At 35.9% G+C, this 20,471-nt stretch overlaps 1 protein-coding gene across 7 annotated transcripts in view; it reads left to right on the forward strand.

Annotated features, from left to right (window-relative positions):
- The window catches only part of RUFY2 (RUN and FYVE domain containing 2), a 45,257-nt gene that overhangs the window by 9,844 nt on the left and 14,942 nt on the right, over positions 1 to 20,471 (forward strand). For 2 of the 7 annotated variants that reach the window (XM_039233230.1, XM_039233228.1), the window contains exons 5-13: positions 702 to 825; positions 1,016 to 1,077; positions 2,531 to 2,596; positions 6,446 to 6,515; positions 9,046 to 9,147; positions 9,286 to 9,402; positions 11,505 to 11,672; positions 12,502 to 12,599; positions 14,986 to 15,105. In XM_039233230.1, coding sequence (XP_039089161.1) covers positions 702 to 825; positions 1,016 to 1,077; positions 2,531 to 2,596; positions 6,446 to 6,515; positions 9,046 to 9,147; positions 9,286 to 9,402; positions 11,505 to 11,672; positions 12,502 to 12,599; positions 14,986 to 15,105 — 927 coding nt within the window. Of the gene's footprint in view, positions 1 to 701; positions 826 to 1,015; positions 1,078 to 2,530; positions 2,597 to 6,445; positions 6,516 to 9,045; positions 9,148 to 9,285; positions 9,403 to 11,504; positions 11,673 to 12,501; positions 12,600 to 13,350; positions 14,767 to 14,942; positions 15,106 to 20,471 lie in introns of those variants that run through there. The other 5 variants (XM_039233229.1, XM_039233235.1, XM_039233234.1 and 2 more) reach the window with 5 other exon arrangements.

Genomic DNA, 20,471 nt, shown 5'->3' on the forward strand with positions numbered 1-20,471 from the left:
AAGCCACCCAGGCGCCTCATCTCAATAATATTCTGAAGGTCGATGAAAGTGATTACATAATGTAAATGGAACTTCTTGAGGGAGGCATGAGACCATGATAATTAGTTCTATGAATACATAATTGTCAAGTCTTAGTAGTTTTTAGATTGTCCTATTTCTTTCACAGGTCCTTTGTTTGAACATTTTTTAGCATTTAGATATCCATAAGTCTCTTTAATTGATTATTAAGAACACTTGCAATATACATATCAGATATATTGAGTTGAACATGGGCTTTGGAATGTTTCATGTGTTCATTTCCTATCTTAAGTCTTTGTCCCAAAATTCTTAATAAATTCTAGGCTTGAAAAGCCAACTCTAATTAATAAGTATTGTAATCTGATCAGTAATAGTCACTATGTCTTCTGAGAGTCACAGACATTCCAGACCTCAGTGATGCCTCTTTTTCTTTTGATATTTATCTCTTTGCTTCTCCTTTCTTTCTCTGTCTCAAAATTCCTTTTTCTCTTTTCTCTTACCCATTCTTTTGCATTGTCTATATAGACACCAACATTTCCAAATGTTTGTTATTCACATATAGAAAAGCTGATTTGAGGAGACCTAATTCATATTGGTTTCATGTTTGTATTACTAGGCTGAGATTTTAAAACTTATGTATGAAAGATATTTGTGTTTTAAAGTTTTTATTTTAATTTCCACAGTGAATTTTATGAGTATCATGCACTAATGATGGAAGAGGAAGGAGCGGTGATTGTTGGGCTGCTGGTTGGCCTGAACGTGATAGATGCTAATCTCTGTGTAAAGGGAGAGGATTTAGACTCACAAGTAAGTGAAAGCGATGAGTACCAAATGCAGAGAATTGTTAGTTTGTGCTGTTCCTCTTGGATCCAGTTTATGACTCTTAAGTTTTAAGCAGTGCTGTTAAACACAAAAGAAAAGAATGAAATTCAGTTGCATGTTAAATGTACTTGTAATATTTCTCCCCTTTAAATAAAAATAACATTATTTACTTTAGGTTGGAGTGATTGATTTTTCCATGTATTTAAAGAATGAAGAAGATATTGGAAATAAAGAAAGGTACGATTTTCATAAGTTATTTCACGTGTATTTTCTTACAAATACAAGTTTTCTTGTAAAGAAGCTCTTTACCAATCACCATGGGGTCCATCTACTGATAATGTTGTTATTTCTTTTTTTGTGTGTGTAGTTCCTGCTTTATTTCCATATACAAGTTTCACAAAGCAAAAATCACTTAGAAGGAGGCTTTAATGTGAGGTATGACTTTTGGTCACACCTGTTCCTGAGACCCATTTAATATTCAGCTGTTTTTTGTGGTAAAAGAGATACAAACTTATTCACAAGTTTACAAATGCTGGTTTATTTCAAAATCTGTGTTTAAATTTAAAATATACTTATTCCAGCTAAGAGAAAGGATAACTACATAGCATAATAGAGTTGCTAATTATTGCTATATGGCAGTCATATCAGAAATTTATGTACACTTTAAATTTATGGTTATATGTCAACCCTGGCCATCAATGGGGTGACAGATGTCGCAGCCAGATTGCCCTCATATCCCAAATATATTTCAATAAAAAATATACCGATGCAAAAAAATTTAAAAAATTTTTTTTAATGTTTTATGTATTTTTGAGACAGAGACAGATCATGAGCTGGGGAGGGCAGGGGGAGAGGGAGACACAGACTCTGAAGCGGACTCAGGCTCTGAGCTATCAGTCCAGAGCCTGATGTGGGGCTTGAACAAATGAACCATGAGATTATGACCTGACGCCTAACCAACTGAGCTATTCAGGCACCCATCTTTTTTATTTTTATTTTTTAATGTTTATTTCATTTTTGAGAGAGAGAGAGACAGAGCGTGAGCAGGGGATGGGCAGAGAGTGAGGGAGACACAGAATCCAAACCAGGCTCCAGGCTCTGAGCTTTTAGCACAGAGCCTGACATGGGGCCAGAATTCATGCACCACCAGATCATGACCTGAGCAGAAGTCAGCGCTTAACTGACTGAGCCACACAGGAGCCCCAATGCAAAAATAATTCTTAAATATACTTTTTAATGGTATTACTAAATAGATTACTTGTTAATACTAGACTTAACAAAGGTTGTAATTAGTACACAGCTTACTGCCTCCTTAATATAAAGGTTCTTGAATTTTATTTTAAAAGTAAGAAATGTAGGGTGCCTGGGTGGCTCAGTCTGTTGAGCATGCAGCTTAGGCTTGGGTCATGATCTCAGGGTTTGTGGGTTCAAGCCCCATGTTGTGTTCTGTGCTGACGGCTCAGAGCCTGGAGCCTCCTTCAGATTCTGTGTCTATCTCTCTCTGCCCCTCGCCTGCTCACACCTTGTCTCTGAGAAAATGAATAAAAACATTAAAAATTTTTTAAAAAATAAGGCAAGGTCATGTTTTTTTGCCATTATGTTTTACCACAGTTTTAGGTGATATAGACATTTGTGTAGTCATCCAGTGAGTATCTTCAACTGACACAAATCTACTTTTCACCCTCTTTAGGAATGTTCAAATCGCTGCCATATTAGACCAGAAGAATTATGTTGAAGAACTAAATAGACAACTGAAGTAAGTATTATGGATACTTGAATACTTAGTACATTTATAACTATTGTCTTAGGGGTTTTCTTCATCCTTTTCAGGTCAGTTTTACCCTATTCCTTCCTACCAAACATCTTTGAGATTAGGTTGTGGAAGTAGAGAGTGGAAATTAAGAATACAGAGAATTATTTAAAAAAAATTTTTTTAAATGTTTTATTTATTTCTGAGAGAGACAGCATGATCAGGGGAGGGTCAGAGAGAGAGAGGGAGACACAGAGACCAAAGCAGGCTCCAGGCTCTGAGCTGGCTGCCAGCATAGAGCCAGATGCGGGGCTCGAACCCACGAACCATGAGATCATGACCTGAGCCGAAGTCGGACGCTTAACTGACTAAGCCACCGAGGCGCCCCAAGAATACAGAGAATTCTTGGAGATAGTTAATTTTCAGTAAAAAATGAATCATTTTCATATTGGACCTTTAGAGAATTTAAAGATAGAGTTTTTGAAGAGGAGTAAAAAAAAATAAAGATATAATTTCAGGGGCATCTAGGTGATCAGTTGGTTAAGTGTCTCACTGTTTAAAATTTTTTGTTTTTTATTTTGAGAGAGAAAGCGTGCGCATGGGTTGGGGCAGAACAGAGAGAGAGTACGCATGGGGTTGGGGGGAATTCTAGGCAGGCTCTGCAGTATCAGCACAGAGCCCAGTGTAGGGCTTGAACTCACAAACCATGAGATCATGACCTGAGCTGAAATCAAGAGTCTGTCATTCAACCAGCTGAGCCACCCAGGCACCCCTAAGTGTCCCACTCTTGATTTTTTGTCATGACCTCACAGTTTGTGAGTTTGAGCCCTACGTCTGCACTGTCAGTGCAGAGCCTGCTTGGGGTTCTCTCTCTCTGTCTCTCTCAAAACAGTTAAACTTAAAAAAAAAGATAAAATTCCAAACTTATCCCTGTACCTTGAGAAAAAAAAGCTCAATATAGTGGAAGTTTATATCATTTTCATGGTTCAAAAATTCATTTTTCCTACTTCAGTGAGCTTCATGTTTAAATGTGGCTGTTGCCTCCCATGGTGGAAGTTTTTTCCTCACAGGGTCACCTGGGCATTGAAGCTGTCGATGAATACTCTGGGAAGAATTTCTGAGATCTGTATGTAAGATAGTGTAGTGCAATTCTGTTTAATAGAAGTTTAATTAATTATATTTATATATATTTATATAGAAGTTTTATTTTATTTATATAAAAATAAATAAATTATATTTATTTATATTTAATAGAAGTTTAATTATCTGTGAGTCATACAGATAATTTAAAATTTCTAGTAACCATATTAAAAAGAAACATGAAATTATTTTAAAAATGTATTTTATTCAGTCCAGTATATACCCAAAATTTAACATTCAGTACAAAAATTTTTCATGAGATATCTTATATTCTTTTTTGTATTGTTTTTTACAATCCAGTTTGTAATTTACACTTAACGACACTTTTCAGTTTGGACAAAACAGCACAGGTATAGTGAGGAATATTTGCTGCATAGTTAGAAATGGACTGTTCCTAGTAATTAAAAGGACTAGCCAAAATGGCATTCTCTGGGTGATGGGATTATGAATAATTTTCTTTTATTCTTTCTACTTTTCTGATTTTCTGTGTTTCAGTAAGGAGAAAATACAATTAAACATTTTCCCATTAAAAAAATTTTTTTATAGTTTTTATTTTTGAAACAGGGAGAGACAGGACATGAACCAGGGAGGAGCAGAGAGAGAGAGAGAGACACAGAATCTGAAACAAGCTCCAGGCTCTGAGCTAGCTGTCAGCACAGAGCCTGACGCGGGGCTCGAACCCACGAACTGTGCAATCATGACCTGAGCTGAAGTTGGACGCTTAACCAACTGAGCCACTCAGGCGCCCCTAAATTATGTGTATTAAATCATTCACAGCAATACTGGTGCCTTATTTTTGTACATTTTATGTATTTAAAAATGTTTCATTGTTTTTCTAATTAGAAAGTTTTTGTATATTTAGAATATTTCAAAAATATAGAAAATTGATATAGGAAAAAATAGAACTCATATTATCCTTTATTCAAAAAAAACCTCTATTGAGGGTTTTTTTTTTTTTAATTTTTAAATGTTTTTTATTTATTTGTGAGAGAGAGAGAGAGACAGAGAGAGACAGACAGCGTGAGCAGGGGAGGGTCAGAAAGAGGGAGATACAGAATCCGAAGCAGGCTGCAGGCTCTGAGCTAGCTATTAGCACTGAGCTCTGAGTTAGCTGTCAACACAGAGCCTGATGTGGGGCTTGAACCCCCGAACTGTGAGATCACGACCTGAGCCGAAGTCGGACTCTTAACCGACTGAGCCACCCAGGCGCCCCAAGGTTTTATTGTTTAAAAGTGCTTTTTGAGGGATACCTGGGTGGCTTAGTCAGTTAAGCATCTGACTGTGGCTTATGTCATGATTTCAGTCTATGAGTTCAAGCCCCGCATTAGGTTCTGTCTCTCTCTCTTTCTCTGTGTCATTTATTTTAATGTTTATTTTTGAGAGACAAAGACAGAACATGAGCAGGGGAGGGGCAGAGAGAGAGGGAGACACAGAATCACAAGCATGCTCCACGCTCTGAGCTGTCAGCACAGAGCCTGATGTGGGGCTTGAACCCACAGACCGTGAGATCATGACCTGAGCTACAGTCAGACGCTTAACCGACTGAGCCACCCAGGCGCCCCAAAAAGTGCTTTTTTGATTAATATTTTATTGATTCCTACATAAAAGGTAGGGCAAATATTATTGCCTGATTTATAGATAAGGAAACTAAAGCTTAGAAAGGTTTTACAGCTTTCATGGTGACACAGGAAGTAGAAAACTTTGGTCTTCTGTCTCTTAGTCCCATACCTGTTACATCTCACCATCCAGATACCCTGGTGGTGTTTTTGAAAAACTCAAGTTGTTTACCTGAGAATGATTATATTTAAAAATGATTAAATATGAATGAAAAAACATTTTTCTTGTTTCACCAGTTAAGGTAAAATGCCAATATTTATTTCTTAGGCTGGTATAAAATGTGTTGAAATTTGTTAGAGATTTTGTTGTAATATATAATAATTATGTCTTATTAAAGAAAGTGTGAGATAGTAAAATCAAGGCCTTGAAAAATAGACTCAATTAAATGTACAATAATATTCAGTCTTGATCAGTTAAATAAAAATGCAAAACACCGTTGTTCATGTGGCATAACATGACTTTTCACTATATCCTTGAAAGTCAGGGTGTTTTCTTAGCTGCAGGCTGACCAGGTACCTGATGGGTATTCAATATTCACAGTTCTCAAACTATGGGTGACTGTAGAGGTCTTTAAGTTGTTATGAAAGTGGATAGGGGAACAGAATGAAGGGTGTATTGGAGACCACTGTATAAGCTTCATTCAGCCACTTAATTATAAAGTAGATATTTAAAGTTCATCCATTAAAAAATAATTTTGAATTTAATGTTAACACTATTTGATAATCTTTGTATGGAATCCATTCCTAAGTATTATAAATTAAATGTATGAAGGAGTTTAAGAAGACAACAAAAAATAATGAGTAGCATAAAGTGTATTTTAATAGAGTGATTCTTTTTCTACAGTCTTTATTGCTGTCCTAGGCAAATGAAGTTATCCAACTTAATGAAATTTCTCACACTCAAAAATTCAGGGCTATGTGTTAACTAGTCAGAATTGAAATAAAAACTTTTCAAAATAGAAACAAAACAAGGACAAAAAGGATTAAACTTCAGGAAAAAAAACTCAGGGCAATTGATACTTGTTAGTATAAAATACCTTTTTTTTTTACCTTTGTGAGTTTGTGTGATTTGAATGAATTTTTTCTTTATTAATTTCAGCAGCACAGTCAGCAGTCTCCATTCAAGAGTTGACTCATTAGAAAAGTCAAATACTAAGCTGATTGAAGAGGTATTGTAACCCAGCCACGGATAATTGTCTTTTATGGACCTACTATTTGTGAACCTTTTCCATTTTAAGTATGAATACATTAAACATGTGCATGTGCACAGGCACATTTTTATCATTATGGAGTATTTGCAGTGTTGTTGTAATTGATGATTGTAAGTTCTAGAGAAACCACGTATTCTCAGGCAAATTCTCAGGTCAGTCTGTGAGTCGTTTGACATACTTCTAGAAATGAGTTCCAAAGATGTCACTCCTATAAGCTCTTCTATGAATAAATGTGATTCTCATTGTAAAATCTGGATGACCTGTAGGTAGTGACTCACCTATAGTTAGAAATTTCTGTCAAAGTGATACTGTCCCTCTTTTTCTATGATTCACATTCCTTTTCTTACCAAGCACCACTACGTGATCGTGCCCACCCTTTTTCCACCCCTCCCAAGTATGAAACTCATCCCATCTGTTCTGGTTTCCTTCATTGTCAAAATGGCTGGCTATCTGGTGGTCCCAGAGCAGAAATTTATCTCTGCTCTTTTTTTAATACTGTTTGTAAAGTTACTTTAAGATAAGTTTTTTTTTTTTTTAATCAGAGTTACTGCTTTGTATTTTCAGAATTATTTAGGGTAGGAGGAAGAAATCTGTTATGAGTGCTGTGAACCCTACTTTCTATGTTAATTAAAATCCTTATTTTAGAAGTGGCCTAATTTTTCCAAATCAGAGAGCACATGATTATTTGCATGATTGCAGTTTAGAATCCGTCTTTATTTTGATATTTTGGGACCGTTTGATAGTTTTGTGGGTTTTTTTTTTCTTTAATCTTAAGTGTATTCATTAATTCCCATCGCCTATTTCACTCTTCCCCCCACCTACCTCCCCTCTGCTAACCATCAGTTTTTTCTCTATAGTTGAGTTTCTTGATTTCTCTCTTTTTTTTTTCCTTTGCTCATTTGTTTCTTAAATTCCACATGAATGAGATCATATGGTATTTGTTTTACTCTGACTTATTTTGCTTAGCATTGTACTCTGTAGCTCTATCCATCATGTCATTGCAAATTGCAAGATTTCATTCTTTTTTATGATTGAATAATATTCCACTGCATATATTATACCATTTTTAAAGTTTTATTTTTTATTTATTTTTAAATACAATTTATTGTCAGATTGGTTTCCATACAACACTCAGTGCTCATCCCAAGAAGTGCCCTCCTCAATGCCCACAACTCTTTTTTTAAAAATGTATTTAATGTTTATTTTTGAGAGAGAGAGAGAAAGAGAAAGAACACGAATAGGGGAGGAGCAGAGAGAGAGGGAGACACAGAATCTGAAGCAGGCTCTAGGCACTGAGCTGTCAGCACAGAGCCCAGTGTGGCTTGGAGTTGTGAACTGCAAGATCGTGACCTGAACTGAAGTCGGATGTTTAACCAACCAACCCAGGCACCCCATATACCACAACTCTTTTATCCATTCATCAGTCAAGAGATACTTGGGCCACTTCCGTAGTATGGCTATTGCAAATAATGTTGCAGTAACCATAGGGATGCATGTATCTTTGAATTAGTGTTTTTGTATTTTTTTTGTAAATACCCAGTAGTGTGATTACTGGATGGTAGGATAGTTCTATTTTTTAGTTTTTGAGGAACCTCCATACCGTTTGCCCCAGTGGCTGAACTAGTTTATATTCCTACCAACAGTGCATGAGGGTTCCTTTTTCTCCACATCATTGTAAACACCTGTTGTTTTTCGTGTTTTTGATTTCAGCCATTCTTAACAGATGTGAGGTTATCTCATTATGGTTTTGATTTGCATTTCCCTGATGATGAGTGATGTTAAACATCTTTTCACGTTTGTTGGCCATCAGGACCATTTGATAGATAGATTGGGACCATTATAGAGAGCTGCTTACTAGTTTGTGCCTCTTCTTAGCCTTTGGTGTACTGTAAAGTTCAAGTTATATCCCTGATGAAGTGTTCAAAAATTTATGTACAAACCAGCTTTAGGGATAGTCCCTACTTTCCTTTCTTGGAGTCCCTCTTTTCACTCTAGGTGTCAGAACCAAGCCGCTCAGTCATTCATGTTTACCTCTGATGTTGAGAAACGTCTCATATTTGTGATGGTCACTCAGTATTTTTCCTATGTTTCAGCGAGTGTCCTATTTGGTTATCGTGAAGGTCTGTATCACATTTTCAATGAAAGCACAGCCTTCTTTCCTTATAGATCTTGTCTTTACACAGGTCTTTACAGTCTTATTGTTTCCTGGAATTTTGTATTCAGTAAATATTATAAGTCAGATAAGCATAATATGTTTTAGCTAACATTTTGACTAATAAAAGGCAATACTAGGAATAAGAGTATACTTTTTTTTACTGGTATCTTGGGATAACAGCACATTTTTCTTATGAATACTTCTGTAGATGTGAGACATTTGACTAGCTTTAGGATTTTATATTTTGTTGTTTATAGCCATGAACATAGCCTGTAAAGCAAGTATAAGTAATAGTGTTTAAATTTTTTTCTTGCCCTGTTCTGTAATTTTTAGTTAGCAATAGCAAAGAATAATATCATTAAACTCCAAGAAGAAAATCATCAATTACGAAGTGAAAATAAATTGATTTTAATGAAAACACAGCAGAACCTAGAGGTAAGTATAGACTGCAAACAGACCATCTTGGGTCAGAAATTGCCACTTTGGGGAACTTTTGCATAGACTGGATATTTATTTCTCGGCTGTATTAATAGTAGTGATTACATAGTAAAAACTTCTATATTTTCTTCCTAGGTTACCAAAGTAGATGTGGAAGCTGAGCTTCAAACATATAAGCATTCTCGGCAGGGGCTTGATGAAATGTATAATGAAGCCAGAAGGCAGCTTCGAGATGAATCTCAGTTAAGACAAGTAGGTATTATTAGCAAAAAATAATTATAATAATTTACCCTTTAGCAAGTACCATTTAAAATCTCTTTTTAAACCTTATCTTCCTTGGTGTGGGATAGAAATTTCACCCCCTTACAACTCCCTCAAATTCTTTAAGCTCCCACTTTATCAATTGCTTTTTAAAAGTGTTCTTAAAATTTTTTTAAAGTTTATTTATTTATTTTGAGAGAGAGAAAGAATCCTAAGCAGGCTCTCTGCCGACAGTGTAGAGCCCGATGTAGGGCTTGAACTCATGAAACATGAGATCATGACCTAAGCCAAAACGAAGAGTCAGACAGACACTTAACCAACAGAGCCACCCAGATGCCCCTTTAAAGTGTTTTTAGGGGCGCCTGGGTGGCTCAGTTGGTTAAGCGCCCGACTTCGGCTCAGGTCATGATCTCATCGTTCCTTGGTTTGAGCCCTGCATTGGGCTCTGTGCTGACAGCTAGCTCAGAGCCTGGAGCCTGTTTGGAGTTCTGTGTCTCCCTCTCTCTTTGACCCTCCCCTGTTCACGCTGTCTCTCTCTCTCTCTCTCAAATAAATAAATAAATAAAAACATTAAAAGAAATGTTTTTAAACTGGGGTGCCTGGCTGATTAGGCTAAGCATCCAACTTAGACTCAGGTCATGATCTTGCAGTTTATCAGTTTGAGCTCCGAACTGGGCTGAGTGCTGACAGCTCAAAGCCTGGCGCCTGCTTAGGATTCTGTGTCTCCCTCTCTTTACCCCTCCCCAGATTGTGCTATGTCTCTCTCTTCCCCTCTCTCTTTACCCTTCCCCAGCTTATCCTATGTTTGTCTCTCATCTCTCTCAAAAATAAACATTAAAAAATAGTTTAAAAAATAGTTTTTAAACTGTTATAATCTGTGAAGTGAGTGGATTGTGACCAGCATTAAAAAAATGAAATAGAAAAAAAAAAAAAAATGAAATAGAATAGAATGATGTATTCAGATATGAGTAAAATCATATTTAAGTTTTTATTTATTAAAAAAAATTTTTAATGTTTGTTATTGAGAGAGAGAGAGCACGAATGGGGGAGAGGCAGAAAGAGAGGGAGACAGAGAATCCGAAGCAGGCTCCTTTCTGTCAGCGCTAAGCCTGATATGGGGCTTGAACCCATGAACTGTGAGATTGTGACCTGATCCGAAATCAGACACTCAACCGACTAAGCCACCCAGGCACCCCAAGGTTTTATTTATATATTTATTTGAGAGAGAGCACCAGTTGGGGAGGGGAAGAGAGAGAAGGAGAGAGAGAATCTTTAGTAAGTTCCACATTATCCCCACAGAGCCCCATGTGGGGCTCAAACCTATGAACCACGAGATCATGACCCAGGCTGACATCCAGAGTCATAAGCTTGAACCCACAAACTGTGAGATCATGACCTGAGCCAAAGTCGGATGCTTAACTGATTGAGCCACACAGGCTTCCCTCTGATGTAAAATTCTTAAAGAGAGGAAGAAATTAAAACTGTGAAGTGAGATTTTTGAGTTACTTTTGGCCTTCACTTTTACTGACTCCTTTTTTTCTTTGGTTAAGAAAAATTAATACTAAATTTATGAGGCCTAAAAATACTGAATTCTTGAAACTAGTGTAATAGTGATAATTAACAGAATATAGAAAATGCTTTCATTTTAGCAAAATATGCAGTTGAAAATATTTAGAATTTTATTGGGGTGCCTGGATGGCTCAGTCGGTTGAATGTCTGACTTTGGCTCAGGTCATGATCTCATGGTTTGTGAGTTCAAGCCCCACATAGGGCTCTGTGCTGACAGCTCAGAGCATGGAGCCTGCTTGGGCTCCTTGTATCCTGTATCTCCCTCTCTCTCTCTTTCCTTCCCTGGCTCATGCTCTCTCTCTCCCACAAAAATAAATTTTAAAATATTTAAAAATATTTACAATTTCATGTTGTTACAGGACCTGGTTGATTCCCTTTAGTGGGGCTTATACCTCAGAAGAGTACTATGCATATTGAATAGAAAATTCTATTTTCTCATTAACTATTGTTCTCATGACCTGTTGTGTGTCTGATTTTTGACATCCTGAAGTGGTGTGTGAATTGAATATATGTTGAAATTGCAGGATGTAGAGAATGAGCTAGCAGTACAAGTCAGTATGAAACATGAGATTGAACTTGCCATGAAGTTGTTGGAGAAAGATATCCATGAGAAACAAGATACTCTGATAGGCCTTCGGCAACAACTAGAGGAAGTTAAAGCAATTAACATCGAGATGTATCAAAAGTTGCAGGTAAGGATCATTCTTAAATTCTTGGAATTTGTTGAGTTGAATGGAATTGAAAATGACTATATGAAGAATTTGGTTTTTAAGGGATGAGTCATTTTAACTGTGTCAATGTTGGTAGTAAAAACCAGTGACTTTTTATTCAAGGTTAAGAAATGGAACACTGGATAAGGTATCAAAGAACAAACAAAATCACCTATCTGATTTCCTTTTTAAATGCCGAAAAGTTAAGTATGACAATTAAATCTTTGGGAAAATTCAATCTAAATATGCAGGACATTTTTGTGAATTCTTTATACAATGTAATCCTGAGAAAGATTTAATTTTTTTTTAAGATTTAATTTTTTTTAAGTAATCCCTACACCTAACAGGGGCTCATACCACCCAGATCAGAGTCACACAGTCTACTGACTGAGTTAGCCAGGGACCCCAAGAAAGATTTAATTTTAATTGAAATGCTTTACTACAATAATTGTTATGGATTCTCTCATAAAGTGACATCACTATTTAAGTAGATTTGTTGCCAAAGCTCTTTACTATTTAATTTGAAATATTTTACATTGAAACTATTTTACATAGTTTATAGAGTTTATTTTGTAGTCTTCCAAAAACACCGAAGGCAGAGTGTGTGTGGTTTTTTTCTTTATTACATTACATTTTAATCGCAGACTAGTAGTCTACTGCTTTACTTTAAATCATAGAAGTATTTTGATCTACAACTTAATTCTGTTCATTTCAAAGTAAAAAATTCCATAGTGAAATGGCATATAAAACCTAAAAGTATTATTCAGATTTGAAAATCAAAGCCACTATAGTTTTTCTTTTTTCTAAATAGAGTTCTGAAGATGGCTTGAAAGAAAAAAATGAAATAATTGCCCGACTAGAAGAAAAAACCAATAAAATTACTGTAGCTATGAGGCAGCTGGAGCAAAGGTACAGCACTTCCAGTCTTAGTTTCTTTTTTTCCTTTTTTCTCCCTTTTCTTTATTCAACTCTGACACCTGCCACAAAAACCATTAGGAAAATTTAGATTAGGAACTTTTTTTTGTCTAGTAGGATTTTGCCTTTTTTGTTTTGGTTGTTGCATGGAATCAAGTTGCTTTATATTAGGCTGATTCATTTGAATTTACCATTTTGTGGATTTTTTTTTTAAAAGGTCTAATATTGGCAATTTCATGTGGTTCTATCTATTACATAAAACAGATATGCAAGCAAAAACTTTAAAAAAGTGAAAAACTAACAAAATCTATGGTGGAATTATCCCTGATTGATTTCCATGCATATTGATTGTCATATCCTTTGTCATTCACCATCTGTTTATCTGAAATTAGGTTTTGAGTTGGCAGTTTAGTTGTGTTTCTTTGAGCTAGGACCCTCAACCAAACCAAGAAATAATTTTATTTAAATTGAATTGTTTTATATTGGCATTTTTCACTTCTATTGTTGGAAAATGTAATGTATTTCCATTGATCTGTCATGTTGGTGTCAACATATGTCTTACCATTGCTTTCTTTGAACCTACTTATGAAAAACATAACTATTAATGCTTTATTGACATGAATATTCTTTTATTGACATCCTCTTTCTTCTTTTTTCTTTTTTGTTTTCTTTATCCCCATTTTTACATTTTGGACATCTTTATTACCTTTTTCTGTCTTTGATTTCTGTCCATTCCATTATGAAGTGACAATGATTTGTTAACTCAAACTAGGACAATTGCAATGTCATTGGTGAAATATGCCAGCAGTGACACTCAGGACCAGTACAAGCTGGTCAAAGATATATCTTTCTGAAAACCACTTGTATTTAAACAGACTAAAAGAGAATCAGCAATTTTATAATATATTAAATAGAAAATAATTTATGCTATTAAGTATTTGAAAAGGGTATTAGGAGCCCCATACACCTCTTGATCAGCTGCTGTGGTAATACACTGCCATAAAGCAGAGTGGGTGCACTTGGATTTCCAAAAACACATTCCTCAAACCTTGTGCACAAGGACTGATTTGAGTATTGACCTTTTGGAGGTCAGGATTTTCAAGTGCAGTTTTATCTTTTTAGCTACTTTTTGATGGAAAATATAAACATTGTTTCAAAATAAGTTAACGTTTGGTTTCACAATGTGTTGGCACAAATTTTTTCCCTGTTGGCCCACTCTTTGCCTAATGGCTCGTTTACTGATTTTTAAATATGTTTTAAAATAGTTTATAACCCAGATCGGCCATTCTCTTGTGCTTTAGCAGCTCAGTTTTCCAGTTCCCTTAGCCCTCTTCTATGATAGCACAACTTGAAGCCCTACCTCACTGAATTTTATTTCAGTTTCTGTAATCTTAGAGAAATGCACTCCTGTCCTCCCACCTTAATTTTTAAATTTAGATTTAGAGATAACTTGAATGTTACTCTCTTTTGCTTAGCAGTAGCATTTATACTCCTAAAATGTGTCAGGGTTGCCCCATTGGTATGGTTTTAGGAAGAAAAGAGGCAGTTTTTTGGCTAGTTGAATAGAAATTTTGCAATGATTCCCTATGAGGAGTTCATGTCTCTTGAATATGTGGGAAATGTTTTCTTATAAAAATATCAAAGTTAAATCTAAGAAATCCTAGATGGGCGTCAGGGAGTGGAGCTAAGCACAGGGAGAAGCAATGACTTAAAAACAGCAAATGAGAATCACATTTTTAGCTAATTTTTAAATGTCATTGATGAACAAAAATGATCTCTAGAGAATGTTGCCAACTAATACCATATTTTGAATCTTAACACACACGTGTGCACACACACACAGTGCTTTTGGCATAATTTAGTAAATGCATAAAGATCCTACAGGGAAGACTTGGCTGTTATTTGAAGTAATTGCAGGTGATTGCCCTTGGCCTTGCAGCACATTTGATTCCTGGCATACACATCCTAGCACAGTAAATAACAAATGTGGCTTCTTCACTTAGTGCAGACATAAATACTATGCTTTACATGGTTTTGTAAAAAGACAGTAATGCACCTATTATACTTTCAAAGTTGATTCATTATGCTCTACATAAATGGTAAAGGCTGTATTGCTTTGCATTGTTAATTATGAACAAGAAATAAAACAAATTTGAAGATAGTATTCCGGGCATATTATATGTTATGTTGAAAAAAATCACAAAACAATTTCTAGACATTGTGTGGCTCTTTCACGTTTGAGTTTGTGAGTTTCCCCCCAAACTTTGTTTTCATTTAGAAATGTTTCTATTTCCCCATTTTTCTTTTATTTGTCTTCTTCACCCTTTTACACCCTAGTTCTAGCCTCAGTTTTACCCAAAGTTGATTTGAATTACACCAGATTGCAGCAAGCAGAGAAGGCACAAATGGAAGCTGAAGATGAAGACAAGAAATATCTACAAGAGTGTCAGAGTAAATCCGACAGTCTGCAGAAACAAATCTCCCAAAAGGAGAAACAGCTGTGAGTATTTCACTCTTGGAAACAAATACTTGTATTAACATAATCCCCACTGCCCGTTTTTGCACATCAAGGTGGGATACCTATATTTTTGTTTGGTTAATGATGCCAGCTAGATTGTGGAGTTCTCCTTGAAAAAAAATTAGAAAACATAATTATGATAAAACTTATGTTTTCAGATACTGAGTGTAATATTATGACCTTTATAGCTCAAAAGAACTTACGTTATCGAAGAACATGTTTTCTGAGAACATTTTTATTAGTACTTCATATGATAGATCTGTATATCACCAACTAGGAAGAAAGGATGTCAGTATATGTCATTGGACTGAAGAAAAAACAAGTTGCAGATACTTTGCGAAATACTCTATTTTTTATAAAATTAAAACCATGCATATGTCTATATTTATATATATAAAGAAAAGAGTTTTAAGAATTCAGATTCTGGTGAATGATTATCTCAGGGGAATGATGGCAGACTGACAGGCGTATTTTAGTTTGTCCTTTATAAAAATCAGCATTTTTTCCCCAGTAAATATGTATGACTTTTGTTATTAAAATTAAACAATAGAAAATATTCTGTATCATATTTAATAGATCATTAAGACCACATGCCATTTATGATGTATAATTTGTTGAGCTGCAAGATTCCTTGATTGAGGTAATGTTAAGTTCTCTATTCTTGCTTATTTTCTAATAGTTCTGTCAGTTATCAAGAGGGGATTTCTTGAATATCCGATCTATAATTGTAGATAAGGGTATTTCTACTTTTACTTCTATCAATTTTGGTTCTTGTATTCTGAAGTTCTGTTTGGTGCCAGCACATTTAGGATTGTTAGCTATGTCTTTTTGGTGAATTAACCTTTTTATCATTATATGATATGCCTCTTTGTCTCTGATAATTTTCTTTATCTGATATTAATAGAGCCATAGCTGCTTTCTTTTGATTAATGTTGTAGTAAACAGAAAATTAATGTTTGCATTTTTCAGTCTTTAAACTTTCGGTCTAATGTTTATTATTATCAGTATATTTGAAATAAGTTTCTTATAGTTCACTTTTTTATCTTTTTTTTTAAGTTTATTATTTTTGAGAGACAGAAAGTGCACATATACAAGCAAGGGAGTGGCAAAGAGAGGAAGAGAGATAATCCCAAGTATGATCCACAGTATCAGTGTAGAGGCAGACACAGAGCTTGATCCCATGAACTGTGAGATCATGACCCGAGCTGAAATGAAGAGTTGGATGCTTAGCTGACTGAGCTACCCAGGCACCCCCTAACGAATCTCTTTTAATGATGTATTTAGTCCATTTACATTTAGTGTAATTGTTGATATGAGAGCTTAAGTTTTTTGTTTTATTTTATTTTATTTTTAATTCCTTTATTTCATTTTCCCTGCCTTCTCATGAGTTGAATATAACTTAGAATTAATATTTGACTTATCTATAATGTTTTTAAGTGCATTCTTTTGTATAGATTTTCTAGTGATTGCTCTAGATACGGTCTTATATATGTCTGCAGCTTTTCACAGTCTACTGGTGTTTTACTACTTTGAATGAAGTGTGGAAGTCTTACCTACACTTAAGTCTTTTTTCTATTCCCCTTTATAAAATTTTTTTTCATGTTTATTTATTTTTGAGAGAGAGATAGAGTGTGAGCAGAGGAGGGGCGGAGAGAGGGAGACACAGAATCTGAAGCAGGCTCTAGGCTCTGAGCTGTTAGCATAATGCCTGACATGGGGCTTGAACCCATGAACTGTGAAATTATGACCTGAGCCAAAGTAGGACACTCAACCGACTGAGCCACCCCAGCGCCTCTGTCCACTCCCCTTTATAACAAAAGTTGCTTAAATATTTTCTCTGCATAATATTGAGAACCACATCAGACAGTATTAGAAAGTTTTTATTTATTTTCTTTTTAAGTAAACTCTAAGCCCAGTGTAGGGTTTGAACTCACAACTCTGAGATCAAGAGTTGCATGCTCTACAGCCAAGGTAGCCAGGTGCCCCCACGTCAGACAATATTATAGTTTGAATTTCAACCATGAAACATAATTCAAAAACTCTATTGTTCTTTCTTCCTGATATTTTAAGTTTTCTTCTTTGTGTCTGAAGTACTTATTTGCCATTCTTTTTAGGGTAGGTCTGTTGGCAGCAAATTCTTAGAATTGTTTTTTTTTTTTCCTCCCATTTGTGGTCTTGATTTCATCTTCATTTCTGTAGGATATTTCCAGAATATCCTTAGAATTCTGAATTGACTTTTCTTTCAGTACTTGTGAAGTGTTGTACCACTTTCTTTGGTCTTCAAATTTTTCTGATGAAAAATACCATCATTTGAATCATTGTTCCCTTACCCAAGATTATTTTTTTGGATTTATCCTTTTTGGACTTTGGTCATTTTTAATTTTTTAGTTTTTTTGTGTGTGTTTATTTTTGAGACAGAGAGAGACAGTGAATGAGCGGAGGAGGGGCAGAGAGAAAGAGAAACACAGAGTCCAAAGCAGGCTCCAGGCTCTGAATGTCAGCCTGACGTGGGGCTCAAACTTGTGAACCATGAGATCAGGACCTGAGCTGAAGTCAGACACTCAACCCACTGAGCTACCCATATGCCCCATGGTCATCTTGATACTACACTTGATCTTAGCCGAAAGGCCGAGAAGTGATTCATCACCTTCTTGAATTTTTATGTTTATCATTGCCAAATTTGGAAATTTTTTAGCTATCTTTTTTTCTAGATATATTTTCAGGTCCCCCTGCTTTCTCTCTTCTCTGGAATTTTGATAACATTGAATTTTTAAATTAAATTAAATTTAATTTAATTTAATTTTTTTAGTAGTCCTGTAGGTTTCCAGTCTACTTTTTCTCTCTTGTTCAAATTGGGTAATTTCTGTTGTTGTGTTGTGTGTTTTTTGTTTCTTATTTCTGAGTAGACTCCATGCCCAAAATGGGGCTTGAATTCAACAACCCTGAGAACAAGAGTCAACATGTTTTACTGACTGACCCGGCTGGGTGCCCCATATTCTCGTGTTTTGAAATCCATTCTTTTATCATCATTCTCCTACTGAGCCCATTTAGTGAGGTTATTGTATTTTTCAATTCTAAGATTTCCATTTGACTATATTTTCTTCCTTCCTTTCTGAATTTTTTTGCTAAGACTTGCTTTTTGTTTCAGATGTGTTCTTAATTGGTCATAGGAGCATTTTTTTTATGACTGCTTTAAAATTCTTGTCTAAAATTATCTGACATACCGGCATCTGTTTCTTTTTTTCTCATCCAAGTTGGGGTTTTTCTTGGGTGTTGTTATGACAAATGTTTTTCAATTGCATTCTGGATGTTTGTAGAATTGTTATGAGACTGTATCCTATTTAATTTTATATTTGAGCAGTTCTCCATTGAAACCACACTAGCAGGTGTGTAGACACTGCTACAGAAATGTAGACACTGACTCTTTATACCAAGTGGGACCACTGGATGGGATAGAGAAGGATGCCTAACTATGCGGCAAGGATTGAAATCTATGCTTTCCACTTAGTTTCTACTAAGAAACTAAGGAGTGGTGGAGAGGAGTGGTGTCTTGTTACTGTCAAGTAGGAGTGGAAGTCCAGGCTCCCCTTGGTCTCTGCTGACACTGTCCTAGTGGGGAGAGTTAGAGGTATCTAATTACACTAGGCAGGGGTTGAAATTTAGGTTTTTCACTTGGCTTTCACTTATCCTATGGGGAAGCTGAGAAATGCCTTGTTACTGATGTGGGGTTAAAAGCCCAGGTTCCCCATGTCGTCTCCACTAATTTAAGGGTGGTAGACATCTCATTACTACTGAGTGTTCGTGAAAGTCCAGACTGCCCACTCAGCCTTCTCTGATATTACCACATTGGGGATTGGGAAAGCCACTTCATTATTGCCAGATGAGGATAGAAATTTAAGCTCTTCACTTGGCCTTTGCTGACAGTGGTTGGGAGCCTATGGTTTTTTCTACCTTCCACCTGCCCTCCTCCTGCCACCTCGCCCCTCCTTCCCTGAATAGGGTATGTATTGTCACAAAGGTTTTTATGTTGCTAGGCTGACTCTTCGTAGTTCTTTAGCAAATGAAAAGAAGCCTTTCCTTTCCCTTCCCCTTCCCCTTTTCCTTCCCCTTCCATCTGTATCTATTTCAGGTAGTGGGCTTCTTTAACACCCACTCAGAGCTATACAGAAGGCAAAAAGAAGCCTCCGGGAACTCATCACCATGTTATTCTTTGTGTTATGGGGTTCCTACCTGGATTTCCTTGTCTCTCCCTTTGGGAAACTTCTTATGTTTATTTATATATAATGTCTAGGGTTTTTACCTATTCTTAGTTAGAGGGATAGGTAGAAATGGGTTTACTCCATGTTCTCCATAACCAGAATTCTAAGTTCCCTTTTCCTTATTCTATAGAATAAGGCTTTAGACCAAGGAATATTACCTTAGTTGAAAAGCATTATCTGTACATTGTGAAACTAAAACCCATCGCCCAAAATAACACTCAGTAAACGAACATTTTCTCTCATTTTTAAGACTTCTGTAAAAGGATAGCCAGCATTTTCAGGGCTCCCTTGGCAACAAAAATCACAAGGAACATTTAAGTCATCAGGTTTCTTTTTTTTAATTAAAAAAAATTTTTTAATGTTTATTTACTTTTGAGTTGGGGGAAGGGACAGTGCTCAGAGCTCAAGCAGGGGAGGGACAGAGAGACACAGAATCCAAAGCAGGCTCCAGGCTCTGAGCTATCAGCACAGAGCCTGACACAGGGCTTGAACCCACAAACCATGAGATCATGACCTGAGCCAAAGTTGGATGCTCAACTGACTTAGACCCAGGCACCCCTAAGTTACCAGGTTTTTTAATGATGCGAAAAGTTTTGTTGTTTAAGCCTATGCCCTACCAAATGAAAAACATGAAAAGCAAGACTGGAACTCTTCTGCCAGGCATTAGAATACAGTCTTAAAACCCAGGTACTCTGTGTTACTGAATCACTTAGACAAATCTGATATTTATCTGCATTGATGCAGCTATTTGTTCCCTGCCCAAAGGATGACACAACTAATGCTATAGGGACCTGGCTCTTCCCATAGGGTTAACCCTCTCAATAAATCTAGCATACAACCATAGAGAGATGTTTGTTTCTGCTGAAACCATGAAAGTAAGTTTGTCTCTCAGTTGGTGACATTTTGGAAGAGTATGAGTATGTGAACAATTTGAAGATCAGGGGCATCCCTGATGGCTCAGAAAAATTGAAATGGTTTCTGTAGAAATGGGCAGCTGGGATGATGTCCAAGAAAAACAAATTCCATTTTTGGAAAAGTAATTTTATTGATTTCTGACAATGAAAATATTACATGCTGTTGGTCAAATAT

Source organism: Hyaena hyaena, unplaced genomic scaffold (genome assembly GCF_003009895.1).
Source record: "Hyaena hyaena isolate Hyena2069 unplaced genomic scaffold, ASM300989v1 scaffold_73, whole genome shotgun sequence".
Classification (NCBI taxonomy): Eukaryota; Metazoa; Chordata; class Mammalia; order Carnivora; family Hyaenidae; genus Hyaena; species Hyaena hyaena.